Source organism: Lithobates pipiens, unplaced genomic scaffold, assembly GCF_037356315.1.
Source record: "Lithobates pipiens isolate NorthernLeopardFrog02 unplaced genomic scaffold, aLitPip1_a1.2 Scaffold_24, whole genome shotgun sequence".
NCBI classification, from domain to species: Eukaryota; Metazoa; Chordata; class Amphibia; order Anura; family Ranidae; genus Lithobates; species Lithobates pipiens.
The window spans coordinates 2,748,669-2,763,745 of record NW_027507786.1 but is presented as its reverse complement, the minus strand read 5'-3'; the positions used below and the strand labels follow the sequence as shown (position 1 = coordinate 2,763,745).

The 15,077-nt window shown below is 49.4% G+C and overlaps 1 protein-coding gene across 1 annotated transcript in view; it reads left to right on the top strand.

Moving 5' to 3' along the window:
- Window positions 1-8,482: 8,482 nt before the first annotated feature.
- LOC143929610 (astacin-like metalloendopeptidase) overlaps window positions 8,483-15,077 on the top strand; it is a 33,858-nt gene continuing 27,263 nt past the window's right edge. Inside the window, exons 1-2 of the mRNA XM_077453509.1 lie at window positions 8,483-9,693; window positions 13,076-13,210. Coding sequence (XP_077309635.1) covers window positions 9,594-9,693; window positions 13,076-13,210 — 235 coding nt within the window. The 5' untranslated portion in view covers window positions 8,483-9,593. The remainder of the gene's footprint in view (window positions 9,694-13,075; window positions 13,211-15,077) is intronic.

The window sequence follows — 15,077 nt, the reverse complement described above, 5'->3', positions numbered from 1 at the left end:
CAGACGTCAGTAGTATGTGACACAGAGCGCAGAGGTCAGTAGTATGTGGCACTGAGCGCAGAGGTCAGTAGTATGTGGCACTGAGTGCAGAGGTCAGTAGAATGTGACACTGAGTGCAGTGGTCAGTAGTATGTGACACTGAGTTCAGAGGTCAGTAGTATGTGGCACTGAGTGCAGAGGTCAGTAGTATGTGACACAGAGTGCAGAGGTCAGTAGTATGTGCCACAGAGTGTGAAGAGGTCAGTAGTATGTGACACAGAGAGCAGAGGTCAGTAGTATGTGACGCAGAGGTCAGTAGTATGTGACACTGAGTGCAGAGGTCAGTAGTATGTGACACAGAGTGTAGAGGTCAGTAGTATGTGACACTGAGTGCAGAGATTTGATGTAAATAAAGTAAAGTCCAGAGGAATACAGTATGTAAAGCTGAGTGCAGAGGTCAGTAGTATGTGACTCAGACGTCAGTAGTATGTGACACAGAGTGCAGAGGTCAGTAGTGTGTGACAGAGGTCAGTAGTATGTGACACAGAGTGCAGAGGTCAGTAGTGTGTGACAGAGATCAGAGGTCAGTAGTATGTGACACAGAGTGCAGAGGTCAGTAGTATGTGACACAGAGTTCAGAGGTCAGTAGTATGTGATACAGAGTGTGGAGGTCAGTAGTGTGTGACAGAGGTCAGTAGTATGTGACACAGAGTGCAGAGGTCAGTAGTGTGGGACAGAGTTCAGAGGTCAGTAGTATGTGACACAGAGTGCAGAGGTCAGTAGTATGTGACACAGAGTGCAGAGGTCAGTAGTATGTGATACAGAGTGTAGAGGTCAGTAGTGTGTGACACTGAGTGCAGAGATTTGATGTAAATAAAGTAAAGTCCAGAGGAATAGAGTATGTAAAGCTGAGTGCAGAGGTCAGTAGTATGTGACACTGAGTGCAGAGGTCAGTAGTATGTGACACTGAGTGCAGAGGTCAGTAGTATGTGACATTGAGTGCAGAGATTTGATGTAAATAAAGTCCAGAGGAATACAGTATGTAAAGCTGAGTGCAGAGGTCAGTAGTATGTGACACAGGGTTCAGAGTTAAGTAGTATGTGACACAGGGATGATCAGTAGTATGTGACACTGAGTGCAGAGGTCCAATGTAAGTAATGTAATTTTCAGAGGAATTAATGTATGCAAAACAGAGTGCAGAAGTCAGAAGTAAGTAACACTGAGTGCAGAGGATCAGGAATAAGTAACACAGAGTTCAGTAGTATGTATTGCAGAGTTCAGGGGTCAGTAGTATGTGACACAGAGTGTAGAGGTCCTGTGTAAGTGATGTAAACTCCAGAGGAATATAGTATGTAAAACAGAGTGCAGAGGTCAGTAGTAAGTGGCACAGAGTGCAGAGGTCAGAAGTAACACTGAGTTCAGGAGTTAGTAGTATGTAATGCAGAGTGCAGGGGTCAGGAATAAGTAATACAGAATTCAGTGTTATGTAGTATGTAAAGCAGAGTGCAGGGGTCAGTACTCTATAAAATAGAGTGCAGAGGTCCAGTCTAAGTAACACAAAGTCCCGGCAAATTAATGGAAGATAGCAAAGTTCAGAGGTCAGAAGGAAATAAAACTAAGTTGGTGAGGAGTTTGTAATGCATTGTGCAGGGGTCAGGAGTAAGTAACACAGAGCTCAGTGGTATGTAGTATGTAAAGCAAAGTGCAGAGGTCAGTAATAAGTAAACCAGAAATCAGAAGTCAGCAGTATGTAGCACATTGTGCAGGGGTCAGTTCAGAGGTAAGTAGTACGTAAAGCAGGGTGCAAAGGTCATTAATGGGGAACACAGGTTTCAGAAGTCAGTAGCACATATCACAATGTGCAGGGATTAGTTCAGAGGTCAGTAGTATGTAACATAGTGTACACAGGTAAGGGATAAGTACTGCAAAGTGCAGAGGTCAAGAGTAAGTCATTCAGAGTTCAGAGGTGAGTAGTATGTAAAGCACAGTTTAGTAATAAGTAACACAGAATTTAGATGTCAGTACTATGTAACACAACATGCAGGGGTCAGTACATGTAGTATGTAATGCAGAGTGCAGGGGTCAGTACATGTAGTATGTAATGCAGAGTGCGGGGGTCAGTAGACGGGTATGTAATGCAGAGTGCAGGGGTCAGTAGATGTAGTATGTAATGCAGAGTGCGGGGGTCAGTACATGTAGTATGTAATGCAGAGTGCAGGTGTCAGTAGAGAGGTATGCAATGCAGAGTGCAGGGGTCAGTACATGTAGTATGTAATGCAGAGTGCAGGGGTCAGTAGAGAGGCATGTAATGCAGAGTGCAGGGCAGTACATGTAGTATGTAATGCAGAGTGCAGGGGTCAGTACATGTAGTATGTAATGCAGAGTGCGGGGGTCAGTACATGTAGTATGTAATGCAGAGTGCAGGGGTCAGTACATGTTGTATGTAATGCAGAGTGCAGGGGTCAGTACATGTAGTATGTAATGCAGAGGGCAGGGGTCAATAGACAGGTATGTAATGCAGAGTGCAGGGGTCAGTAGATGTAGTATGTAATGCAGAGTGCGGGGGTCAGTACATGTAGTATGTAATGCAGAGGGCAGGGGTCAGTAGACAGTTATGTAATGCAGAGTGCAGGGGTCAGTACATGTAGTATGTAATGCAGAGCGCAGGGGTCAGTACATGTAGTATGTAATGCAGAGCGCAGGGGTCAGTACATGTAGTATGTAATGCAGAGCGCAGGGGTCAGTACATGTGGTATGTAATGCAGAGTGCAGGGGTCAGTACATGTAGTATGTAATGCAGAGTGCAGGGGTCAGTACATGTAGTATGTAATGCAGAGTGCGGGGGTCAGGAGTAGATAACACAGAGTTCAGATATCAGTAGTTTGTAATGTAGAGTGGTAAGTGGCCATGCAGGAGTGTAGCCCGCTGGATTCTCAAAAGTGGGGAACCTGCCTTGAAGAATGAGGTGAGGCCATTGCCGGGGTGTATGTAGGAGGTGGCTGCAAAGAGGCTGCATGAGATCAGCAGTGCTAATATGCAACAATGGATGAAAAGATGTCTTTCATTCCAATAGCATATAATACGTGGCGCTTTAGCTCACGAAATGCCATCCAGTAAGGTGGAGATCTACTTTAAGGATTCAGTTACTAGTTTAGCTGAGTTTTTCTTTATTCTTTGCCGACATTTGGAGATTATCACAGCCGGGACTGTTCGGGTGTCTGGAAAGGTGGGCACCTCTGGGCAACACAGAGATGTTTGTTTGAACCAAGGTCTTCCAGGTATTTCTCAAGCACAGGCTGGAGATTTGGAAACTTATCCATGGCGGGACCTTGGTAGCTGGCAGGATATGCAGTCCCTGCTATAAAAGGACAGGTGAGGAGGAAAGTCCTGGTGTTTAGTTCCTGTGAGCCGCAGACAATGGAGAACAGACTTCATATCGGGCTCATCTGGTTGACCATCACATCGTTGGCATCTTCTCTTCCGGTAAGTTCCAGCAGGAATTGCCAATGCACATAAAAAAAAAAAAAGAATATCTAAAGCCCCGATGCCCAGCAGGCAAGAATTCAGCACTGAGGTGTCCCCCTGTAGACTTCCTTACACTCCTTGTTGTGTCTACTAAGAGCTGAGATCCAATGGATGGAAGGGGCAGGCCATGGGCAGTCAGGCTGAGGAGGAAAGGGCCAGATCAGGGGTCTCCAAATTCGGTCCATGGGCCACATCCGGCCCGGTGTTTCGTCACATATGGCGACCCATCACATTTGGCTACCCGCTGGACTGCGCATGGGCGACGTTGCCATATGCGTTCCACCCGTGAGTCCCAGGTTCAAGCCCCACCATCCAAGTGGACACAGAGTCAGATTATAATGCCAAGCGAAGCGAGGCCGTGCCGAAGCCGCGGCGAGATGCCCTGTGCTGGAACGAACGCATATGGCAGCGTCGCGCATGCGCACTCCAGTATATATGAAGGGTAGCCGAATGTAGTGCATTTCATCCGGTCCCCAGCTATAGTCCTCAGACACACTGCACTGCCAGTGTCCGCTTGCCACTGTACTGCCGCTAACCCACCACTCACCAGCCATTTCCAGGGCAAGTGCCTGCAACTTGCCGACAAAGCCCGCCCCTACGCCTGGAGTTGGTTGCTAAGACCGCCAGCGTCCTAGCAACCAATGACCTGTTCAGTGCGGCATCTCCCAGCTCCTGTCTGCTGTTTAAATCTGTGTCCCTTAAGCTTACAATGTGGAGCTGGAGCTAAGGGGGTGCAACAGACACTAAAGTAATAGGAAAACGTGAGCTGAACATATAGATGCATGGAGACACAGATGTGGGGAAAACTCCGAAGGGGTCACAGATGTGAGGGAGACTGATGGGGACACAGATGTCGGGGGGAGACTCTGATGGGGACACAGATGGGGAGACTCTGATGGGGACACAGATGGGGAGACTCTGATGGGGACGCAGATGTGGGGGAGACTCTGATGGGGACACAGATGTGGGGGAGACTCTGATGGGGACACAGATGTCGGGGAGACTCTGATGGGGACGCAGATGTGGGGAAGACCGATGGGGACACAGATGTCGGGGGGACTCTGATGGGGACGCAGATGTGGGGAAGACTGATGGGGTCACAGATGTCGGGGAGACTCTGATGAAGACACAGATGTCAGGGAGACTCTGATGGGGACGCAGATGTGGGGGAAACTCTGATGGGGACACAGATGTCGGGGAAACTCTGATGAGGACACAGATGTGGGGGGGAGACTCTGATGGGGACGCAGAAGTGAGGGAGACTCTGATGGGGACGCAGATGTCGGGGAGACTGATGGGGACGCAGATGTGGGGGAGACTCTGATGGGGATGCAGATGTGGGGGAGACTGATGGGGACACAGATGTCGGGGGGAGACTCTGATGGGGACGCAGATGTGGGAGAGACTCTGATGGGGACTCAGATGTCGGGGGAAGACTCTGATGGGGACGCAGATGTCGGGGAGACTCTGATGGGGTCACAGATGTGGGGGAGACTGATGGGGTCACAGATGTGGGGGAGACTGATGGGGTCACAGATGTGGTGGAGACTGATGGGGTCACAGATGTGGTGGAGACTGATGGGGTCACAGATGTGGTGGAGACTGATGGGGTCACAGATGTGGGAGAGACCATGATTGGGTCACAGATGTGGGGGAGACTGATGGGGTCACAGATGTGGGAGAGACCATGATTGGGTCACAGATGTGGGGGAGACTGATGGGGTCACAGATGTGGGGGAGACTGATGGGGTCACAGATGTGGGGGAGACTGATGGGGTCACAGATGTGGTGGAGACTGATGGGGTCACAGATGTGGGGGAGACTGATGGGGTCACAGATGTGGGGGAGACTGATGGGGTCACAGATGTGGTGGAGACTGATGGGGTCACAGATGTGGTGGAGACTGATGGGGACACAGATGTCGGGGGGAGACTCTGATGGGGACGCAGATGTCACGTAGACTCTGATGGGGTCACAGATGTGGGAGAGACTCTGATGGGGACTCAGATGTCGGGGGGAGACTCTGATGGGGACGCAGATGTCGGGGAGACTCTGATGGGGTCACAGATGTGGGGGAGACTGATGGGGACACAGATGTGGGGGAGACTCTGATGGGGTCACAGATGTGGGGGAGACTGATGGGGTCACAGATGTGGGGGAGACTCTGATGGGGTCACAGATGTGGTGGAGACTGATGGGGTCACAGATGTGGGAGAGACCATGATTGGGTCACAGATGTGGTGGAGACTGATGGGGTCACAGATGTGGTGGAGACTGATGGGGTCACAGATGTGGTGGAGACTGATGGGGTCACAGATGTGGGAGAGACCATGATTGGGTCACAGATGTGGTGGAGACTGATGGGGTCACAGATGTGGGGGAGACTGATGGGGTCACAGATGTGGTGGAGACTGATGGGGTCACAGATGTGGGGGAGACTGATGGGGTCACAGATGTGGTGGAGACTGATGGGGTCACAGATGTGGGGGAGACTGATGGGGTCACAGATGTGGTGGAGACTGATGGGGTCACAGATGTGGGGGAGACTGATGGGGTCACAGATGTGGTGGAGACTGATGGGGTCACAGATGTGGGGGAGACTGATGGGGTCACAGATGTGGTGGAGACTGATGGGGTCACAGATGTGGTGGAGACTGATGGGGTCACAGATGTGGTGGAGACTGATGGGGTCACAGATGTGGGGGAGACTGATGGGGTCACAGATGTGGGGGAGACTGATTGGGTCACAGATGTGGGGGAGACTGATGGGGTCACAGATGTGGGGGAGACTGATGGCATGCAGATGTGGGGGAGACTCTGAAGGGAACACAGATGTTGAGGAGACTCTGATGTGGGGGAGACTCTGATTTATGTCCCTCCTCACATCTGTGTGCTCCTTAAATTCTCCCTTTACATCTGTGTCCCATCAGAGTCTCCCCATCTCTATGACTCCCCATCAGGTTTCCCCTTACATCACACATCTTACATAAATAACTGATTTTTTATGTGTAAAATATGCGATGTGACCCTCGTACTGAAAAGTTTGGAGACCCCTGGGCTAGATAAGGTTGGACGTCCTCCATCCAGGAAATGAGGCTCTCTCTGAGCTTCTAAGGGCCGGTTCACACTGCGGGCGATGCGAGGCGACGCCGACTTGCCTCGCCGCGACCTGCCGCGACCTCAGCGGCGATTTGCAAATGACTTCTGTATAGAAGTCAATGCAAGTCGCCCCGAGGTCGCCCAGAAGTAGTACAGGAACCTTTTTTCTGAGTCGGAGCGACTCGAGTCGCTCCTCTCAGAACGGTTCCATTGTACAGAACGGGGGCGACTTGTCAGATTGCGGCGAGGCAAGTCGCGTCGCCTCGCATCGCCCGCAGTGTGAACCGGCCCTAATGTACATTGAAATCAGAGGAAGTCATTTCAGTCCAGGAGAGGAGAGGAGCCGCTACAACTGTGTAAGACTGAAAGGAGGGCTGAAGTTCAGCATTAGGACTGAATATTCAGATTTTTACATGACCGGTTCTCTATAACCAGCAATCTCTTATGCGCTGTACACACGGCCGGACTTTCCGATGGAAAATATGCGATTGGACTGTGTTGTCGGAAATTCCGACCGTGTGGGGGCTCCATCTGATTTTTTCCGTCGGAATTTCGACACACAAAGTTTGAGATCTGGATCTAACATTTTCCCACAACAAAATTTGATCGTTTACATTCTGATCGTGTGTAGACAATTCCGACGCACAAAGTGCCACGCATGCTCAGAATAAATTACGAGACGAACGCTATTGGCTACTGGCCCGTCGTACGTGGTTTACGTCACCGCGTTCAGGACGATCGGATCTTCCGACAACTTTTGTGCGACCGTGTGTATGCAAGACAAGTTTGGGCCAAAATCCATCGGAAAAAATATCTGACGGATTTTGGCGTCGGAATGTCCGATCGTGTGTGCAGGACATTATGTCGCGTACACGCGACACGGACTTTCCGGCAGACTAGGTCCGGCGGTCTTCCCAACTGACTTTTCAGTGGAGTTCCGACAGACATTCCGAACGAACGGACTTAACAACCGACGACCGGACTAAGTCCGTTCATTTTGAACGTGATGACGTACGACGGGACTAGAAAAGGAAGTTCAATAGCCAATAGCCAATAGCTGCCCTTGTGTCGTATTTGGTCCGTCGGACCAGCACACAGACGAACGGTTTTCACGATAGGAATTGGGTCCATTGGACAGATTTGAAACACGTTCTATTTCTAGGTCCGTCAGATTTTTTAAATGAAAAACGATCGGATTAGCCCCACACACGATCGGATTGTCCGACAGAATGATTCCATCGGACCTAGTCTGCCGGTCATGTGTTTGCGCCATTACAGTAGATACATTATGATCTCTTTATACATCTCTTTATGTCTTCTTTTTTTTTTTCTTTACAGCTACCAGGAGGAGTGGACGGTATGTCGTTTTTATAATGTCCTGCACAAACTTTTATCATGTCTAAATCCAGAAGAAAGTCCCACTTTGGAAGCTTGTTATAGGAATCTTTTGATGAGAGCAATACTTCTTTCTGAAAATGCCAGTTGCCTGGCTATAATGATGATTTAGTGCTTTCTGTGGCCCTGACCTGAAACAAGTATGCAGTTCAGAAGTTCTGATTTCGTTTTTTTCTGGGTCAGAGACTTATGCCGCGTACACACGATCTGAATTTTGGTCGGAAAAAAAACTCTGATGGTTTTCCCGACGGAATTGCGAAGGGATTTCGCACAAGCTGTCTTGCATACACACCAAATTCCAACCATCAAGAGCGCGGTGACGTACAACACGTACGACGGAACTAGAAAAAGGAAGTTCAATAGCCAGTAGCCAATAGCTTCCGTCTCGTAGTTGAATCTGAGCATGCGTGAGTTTTTCGCGTGTCGGAATTGCATACACACGATCGGAATTTCCGATAGAAAGTTTTTTCGTTGGGAAAATTGAGGACCTGCTCTCAAATTTTCGCTGGCGGGAATTCGGCCATCTAAATTCCAATTGAGCGTACACACGGTCGCATTTTCCCATGAAAAGCTCTCATCGGTCTTTTGCTGGCCCGAAAATTCAGATCATGTGTACGCGGCATAAGAATGTACTGATACAGAAAACAGGAAGCAGAGTTTTTTGGGGTACCCTGCTTCCATGGCTAAACTGACTCTCCTTGGAGTTTCAGTGCACGAAAAATATTGGGGAGAAATGTAGCCCCTCTTTTACTGCCATCCCATTGCTTCTCATATCGGACCCTGCATATCACTGCTATTTTCATTTTTATCATTTTGTGCTTAAAGTCCACCTCCATAAGAGTCAGAAAGTCTATGGCCGGCTCTCCTGGGTGCAGGTCTTCTCTTCCCTGGCCTCCCGTCCTTTATAAGGCCTCCACAAGATGGTTTTACATCCTTGCTGGGGTGGGGTGTTTGGCTCCCATGCCCCAAGTGCATTAGGGCTCCTCCCAAACTGGCTTATAACTGGGCACTGCCTCACCCATGACATCACTGCAGGAGAGCTCTAACTAAAAGGGGCCTAACACCTGATGACACTGTCTGCTATCCCCAGACACTGTTCTGGCACAGAGCCACCTAGTGGCAGGCTAGCTATCTGCAACTGCCTACAATTTAGCAATCCTTTGTTTTAGATGTGAGCTTTGAAGTCTTCATACTGAAATTGATTTTTTTTTTAGTAGGGATTTCAGTAGGGATTATTTGGGCTGAGATCCCACAGTCTCCGATGACATGCACAGACAGCTTTGCAGTTGTGCTACACTAGACCAGACACTAGACCAGACTAGGCTAGACTTTCAGTGCAAAAAAACAATACAAAATACAGGAGCAGTCATCTCCTTCCGGGTCTTACACTTGCCCTGAGTTCCTCTTTAGAGACAGAGCAAAGGGAAACAGTGAGAATTCCGCAAGAGCTGATACCAACCAATCACATCTCATCATCATCAACATCATCATCATCATCATACCTTTGGTCACTATAATGAATGCTAAAACTATAATGAATGCTATACTTTGCATGTTGCATTATTGTTCAAATCACATTGTAGATAAAACATTCAATGTTTATATACATAACAGATAGGTCCCTTCCACTGACGACCGCTCCCGAAGAAGATGACTTGGACGATGTCTTCTCTCGAATCTTAAGGATCAACAGAGGTAAAATATTCATCTTCTTTATTTTCAATAAATTCATCAATGATCCAGGACAATCACTTGTCATGAATCGACTATGAAGAAAGAGGATAAAAATAAAAGCCAACTTTGGGGTGAGTGTTGAGGAACGGTACAAAAGTCATTGACACTTAAGAAGTTTGAGTCCAAATTCTTCTTGATCAAGAGAAGCCAATGCATTGGCCTCTCTTTCATCCCCCCTCTCTCTCTCACCCCCTCTCTCTATACCCCCCTCTCTATACCCCCCTCTTTCACATCCCCTCTCTCTGTCTAACTCCCCCTCTCTCTTTCACCTCCCTCCTTTACAACACCCTCTCTCTCTCTCACCCCCTCTCTCTCTCACTCCCCCTCTCTCTCTCACTCCCCCTCTCTTACCCTCCTCTCTCTTTCACTCCCCTCTCTTACTCCCTCTCTCTCTCTCGCAGCCCCCTCTTTCACATCCCCCTCTCTCTCTCTCTTACCCCCAATTTCACACAACCTCTCTATCTCTTGCACCCCCTCTCTCTCACCCCTCCTACCCCCTCTCTCTCAATCACTCCCCTGAGTCCCCTCTCTCACCCCCTCTTTTTCTCATACCCCCTCTTTCACACCCCCTCTCTCTCAATCTCTCACCCCCCTCTTACTCTCCTATCTCTCTCATCCCCCTCTCTCTCACTCCCTCTCTCTTACTCTCCCCCTCTCTCTCACTCCCCCTCTCTTACTCTCCTCCTCTCTCTCTCAACACCACTCTCTTAGGCTCCTCTCTCACTCCCTCTCTCTCACTCCCCCCTCTTACTCTCATCCCCCTCTCTCTCACCCCCCGTCTCTCTCACTCCCCCTCTCTTCTCTCTCATCTCCTCTCTTACTCTGTTCTCTCTCTCAGACCCCCTCTCTCTCCACCCCGTTTCATATCCCCCTCTCTCACCCCCTCATTCTCTCTTACCCACCTCTTTCACACTCACCTCTCTCTGTCGCACCCCCCTCTCTCTCACCCCTCCCTCTCTCAACGCCTCTCTCTCTCATCCCCCTCTTTCTCTCATCCCCCCCTCTTTCACACTATCCTCTCTCTCACACCCCCTCTCTCTCTCAATCTCTCACCCCCCTCTTACTCTCCTATCTCTCTCATCCCCCTCTCTCTCACTCCCCCTCTCTTACTCTCCCCCTCTCTCTCTCACTCCCCCTCTCTTACTCTCCTCCTCTCTCTCTCAACCCCCCTCTCTTAGGCTCCTCTCTCACTCCCTCTCTCTCACTTCCCCCTCTTACTCTCATCCCCCTCTCTCTCACCCCCCGTCTCTCTCACTCCCCCTCTCTTACTCTCTCATCTCCTCTCTTACTCTGTTCTCTCTCTCAGACCCCCTCTCTCTCCACCCCCTGTTTCATATCCCCCTCTCTCACCCCCTCGTTCTCTCTTACCCACCTCTTTCACACCCACCTCTCTCTCTCGCACCCCCCCTCTCTCTCACCCCTCCCTCTCTCAACACCTCTCTCTCTCATCCCCCTCTTTCTCTCATCCCCCCCTCTTTCACACTATCCTCTCTCTCACACCCCCTCTCTCTCTCAATCTCTCACCCCCCTCTTACTCTCCTATCTCTCTCATCCCCCTCTCTCTCACTCCCCCTCTCTTACTCTCCCCCTCTCTCTCTCACTCCCCCTCTCTTACTCTCCTCCTCTCTCTCTCAACCCCCCTCTCTTAGGCTCCTCTCTCACTCCCTCTCTCTCACTTCCCCCTCTTACTCTCATCCCCCTCTCTCTCCCCCCCCGTCTCTCTCACTCCCCCTCTCTTACTCTCTCATCTCCTCTCTTACTCTGTTCTCTCTCTCAGACCCCCTCTCTCTCCACCCCCTGTTTCATATCCCCCTCTCTCACCCCCTCGTTCTCTCTTACCCACCTCTTTCACACCCACCTCTCTCTCTCGCACCCCCCCTCTCTCTCACCCCTCCCTCTCTCAACGCCTCTCTCTCTCATCTCCCTCTTTCTCTCATACCCCCCTCTTTCACACCATCCTCTCTCTCACACCCCCTCTTTCTCTCTCTCGCCCCCTCTCTCTCACCCCCCCCCTCTCTTATTCTCCTCTTTCTCAGTCCCCATGTCTTACTCTCCTCTCTCTCTCCCCTTCTCTCTCTCACTCCCCCTCTCTTACTCTCCTCTCTCTCACTCCCCCTCTCTTATGCTCCTCTCTCTCTCACCCCCTCTTTCTCTCAACCCCCTCTCTCTCCCCCTCTTTCTCTCTTACCCCCCTCTTTTACACCCTCTCTCTCTCTCTCTTTCACCCCTCTCTCAAACCCCTCTCTCTTGCCCCTCAAATTTAACTTGTTTTAACAAAAAATTGTTTGCGGTTTCAATTTACATATTTCCATAAAAGGCCAACCAAAATCCTCAGCATCAGGCCCATGATTCTCTTCATCTGGACCTGGAACTGCCTCCCCCTTCCACAGGGCTAGAGGGCTGCAAACAGTTTGCAAGGCATCCAATCTGACAGCTCAAATTGAGCGTCATTATACGTTTCTTAATTGGATCTCATGGCCGGTCCAATTAAATCCACAACTCCAGCTCTAAGAAGGAAGGGGGAGGGGCTCAGTTTCCCCAAAAACGTGTTGGCTTCTCTTGATCAATAAAGATTTCAACTCAAGTTTCTTAAGTGTCTTGAACTTTTGAACCGGTTGATCCTTTTGGGACCCTCAGAGAGGCAGCAGCCCAAGACTGGGACAAGGTCTATTCTGAACTGCTCTGAAGGAGGCCTGACTTTTGGTAAAACCTTAAAGTACCAATATCCCACCTAAATTAGTCCAGCGCTACCAAGCACACAAGCCAACAACGCAAAGGCCAGGCCACTGGCATTTTCAGAATGAGATGCAATATTGGCCGCTTCCATGCTTTCTTGAGACAGGGTTGCTTTAATATGCAAGCCTCTGATCATTAGGCAGTGATGGCGAACCTCGGCACCCCAGATGTTTTGGAACTACATTTCCCATGATGCACTCTGCAGTGTAGTGGAGCATCATGCGAAATGTAGATCCAAAACATCTGGGGTGCCAAGGTTCACCATCACTGTCATTGGGTAAGGAAATCTCCCCACCCTTGGTCTTCTGGAAGATCCTCCAGTGGGCTGCAGTTTTCAAGGGATGGCATTGCAGAGAAAAACTGGCACAAGGCTTTTGACCTGTCCGCAGGGCCATGGGAAGGTCTTGCTTGATACGTCTACAAGGGATCATGGAATCCAGTGGACTTTCTGTACAGCATCGGTAGCTCAGTTAGAGATCACTGGCATTTATGGACATTGTGGGACCCCAACCCTCCCCATATGTTTTTCCTAGACAAAGGTCTTCTTTACCCATAGGCTTAATGGCTGCACTGCCTCCCATAACTAATTTCCTCTTTTATCATTCAGGTTCTGCTGTGAAGCTGTACCACGGGGACATTGCCCTGCATTCCACCTTCAGTGCCAGCAGGTGTTCCGACTGCTTATGGACCAAGTCAGCAGATGGAAAGGCCAGGGTGGCCTACACCCTCTCTTCCGAATACAGTGAGTGTGGGAGCCATGGCAGGTGTCTCTGATTCCCAAGGCTGATCCTCTAAACCGCACACAGAACCTTGGCCCAGACATGGGAGATTCTTGGCAGAGGGCATATTTGCTGGATAAAGTGGGACATTTTAATAAATCCGCGTTATCAACTTGAACAGCTGAAGCCACCACCTGAGGTTTTTCTTTGGAATTACGTAGAGCTGACACCTAAAATTTAGTTTGCTAAAACACTGCATATCATAAATAATTGCTTTTGTCTTTTTTTTTAACCTTTTTGTTTGCAACTTGATGCTGCTGATCTCCCCCCAATCTCCAGCTATCATCCTGTAGATATGCATGTGATCCAGTGGCAGCTGTGTGTAATTTCCCAGGAAGGGCTTTCTTATATTGACAGCCGCAGAAGTTGCCTATGCAATGATCCAATGGCGTTGCCTCTTATGCCCCGTACACACGATCGGATATTCCGACAACAAAACTGTGGAATTTTGTTCGAAGGTTGTTGGCTTCAACTTGCCTTGCATACACACGGTCGCGCAAACAACTACGAACGTGCTGACGTACAAGACATACGGCGAACCGATAAAAAGGAAGTTCAATAGTCATGTGCAGGGGCAGACTGACAACTCATGGGGCCCCCGGGCAATAGGAGATTATGGGGCCCCCAGGCAATCAGAGATTATGGGGCCACACAGTATACACAGACATGTTTCTATTGGCTGAGAAGGTACTGGAGAGGTGGGGCAGCTATAATCTCGGGATTTTTAGACCAAAAGGATGTCGGTAAGGGACATTTCAGAGACAGATGTAAAAAAAACACTGATTTTTTTACATACCGTACCTGGTTTTACTGAGGCTGGCAACCCTGATGGGGCCCCCTAGTGGCCCGGGGCCCTCGGGCAGTGCCCGAGTGGACGAATGGTCAGTCCGCCCCTGGTCATGTGATATCTCCATTATGAATGCTAGTTTTACAAGACCAAACGCTTCCGGCTCGTACTTGATTCCGAGCATGTGTGAACTTTTGTGCGCCGGATTTGTGTACAGACGATCGGAAAGTCCAACAACAAGGTTTTGTTGGTGGAAAATTTGAGAACCTGCTAGCCAACATTTGTTGGCGCAAAGTCTGACAACAAATGTTTGATGGAGCGTACACACGGTCGGACTTTCAGCCAACAAGCTCACATCCAACATTTCCCGTTAGAAAAATACGACCGTGTGTACGCGACATTATAGTCTCCACTGAAAGCACATGTGACAGGCTGACAATGCAGAAGGGCAATTGGTAAAGATGGACAGAGCATTGTCACCTTACAACACAGACCCGAGCAAACTGTGGCCCCAGGGCCACAGCCGGCCCTTTCGGCTGTCCCTATCCAGCCCTTGATGTCTCCACTGTCAGCATGAACTGAGCTGAGTAAGCTAACAGGCTTAGAGAGGTAGGCTGATAGATGTCCACCTGGAGAGCTGCAAGAACTGGAAGGAGAGAGTCTGAGGCGCTGACTGGTAGAGCGGAATGGTTCTGGTGGGACAGCATTGCCTAGGAAATATCCTGATGCTCTGCTACCTGGTAAATGTTTTCTTGTGCTAGCACCTGCTAACACAGGAAGGTGGGGTGGGGACAGTGGAAGAAGGGGAGGATCAGAGAAGACAGGATCAAACAGCCTTTTTACACAATGCACAGGATTAACCCCTTAGGTTCCACGGTGAGTATAACAAGCATATTTTGTTATTAAAACCCACACCAGTAAAATCAGCCTGTATATGCAGTACTTTAGATATCACCAAAATAAAGCTCTATTCTTCTCAAAAAATGATATAAAATGTATTTGGGTCCAGTGTTGCATAACCATCACAGCACTGAAATTCTAAA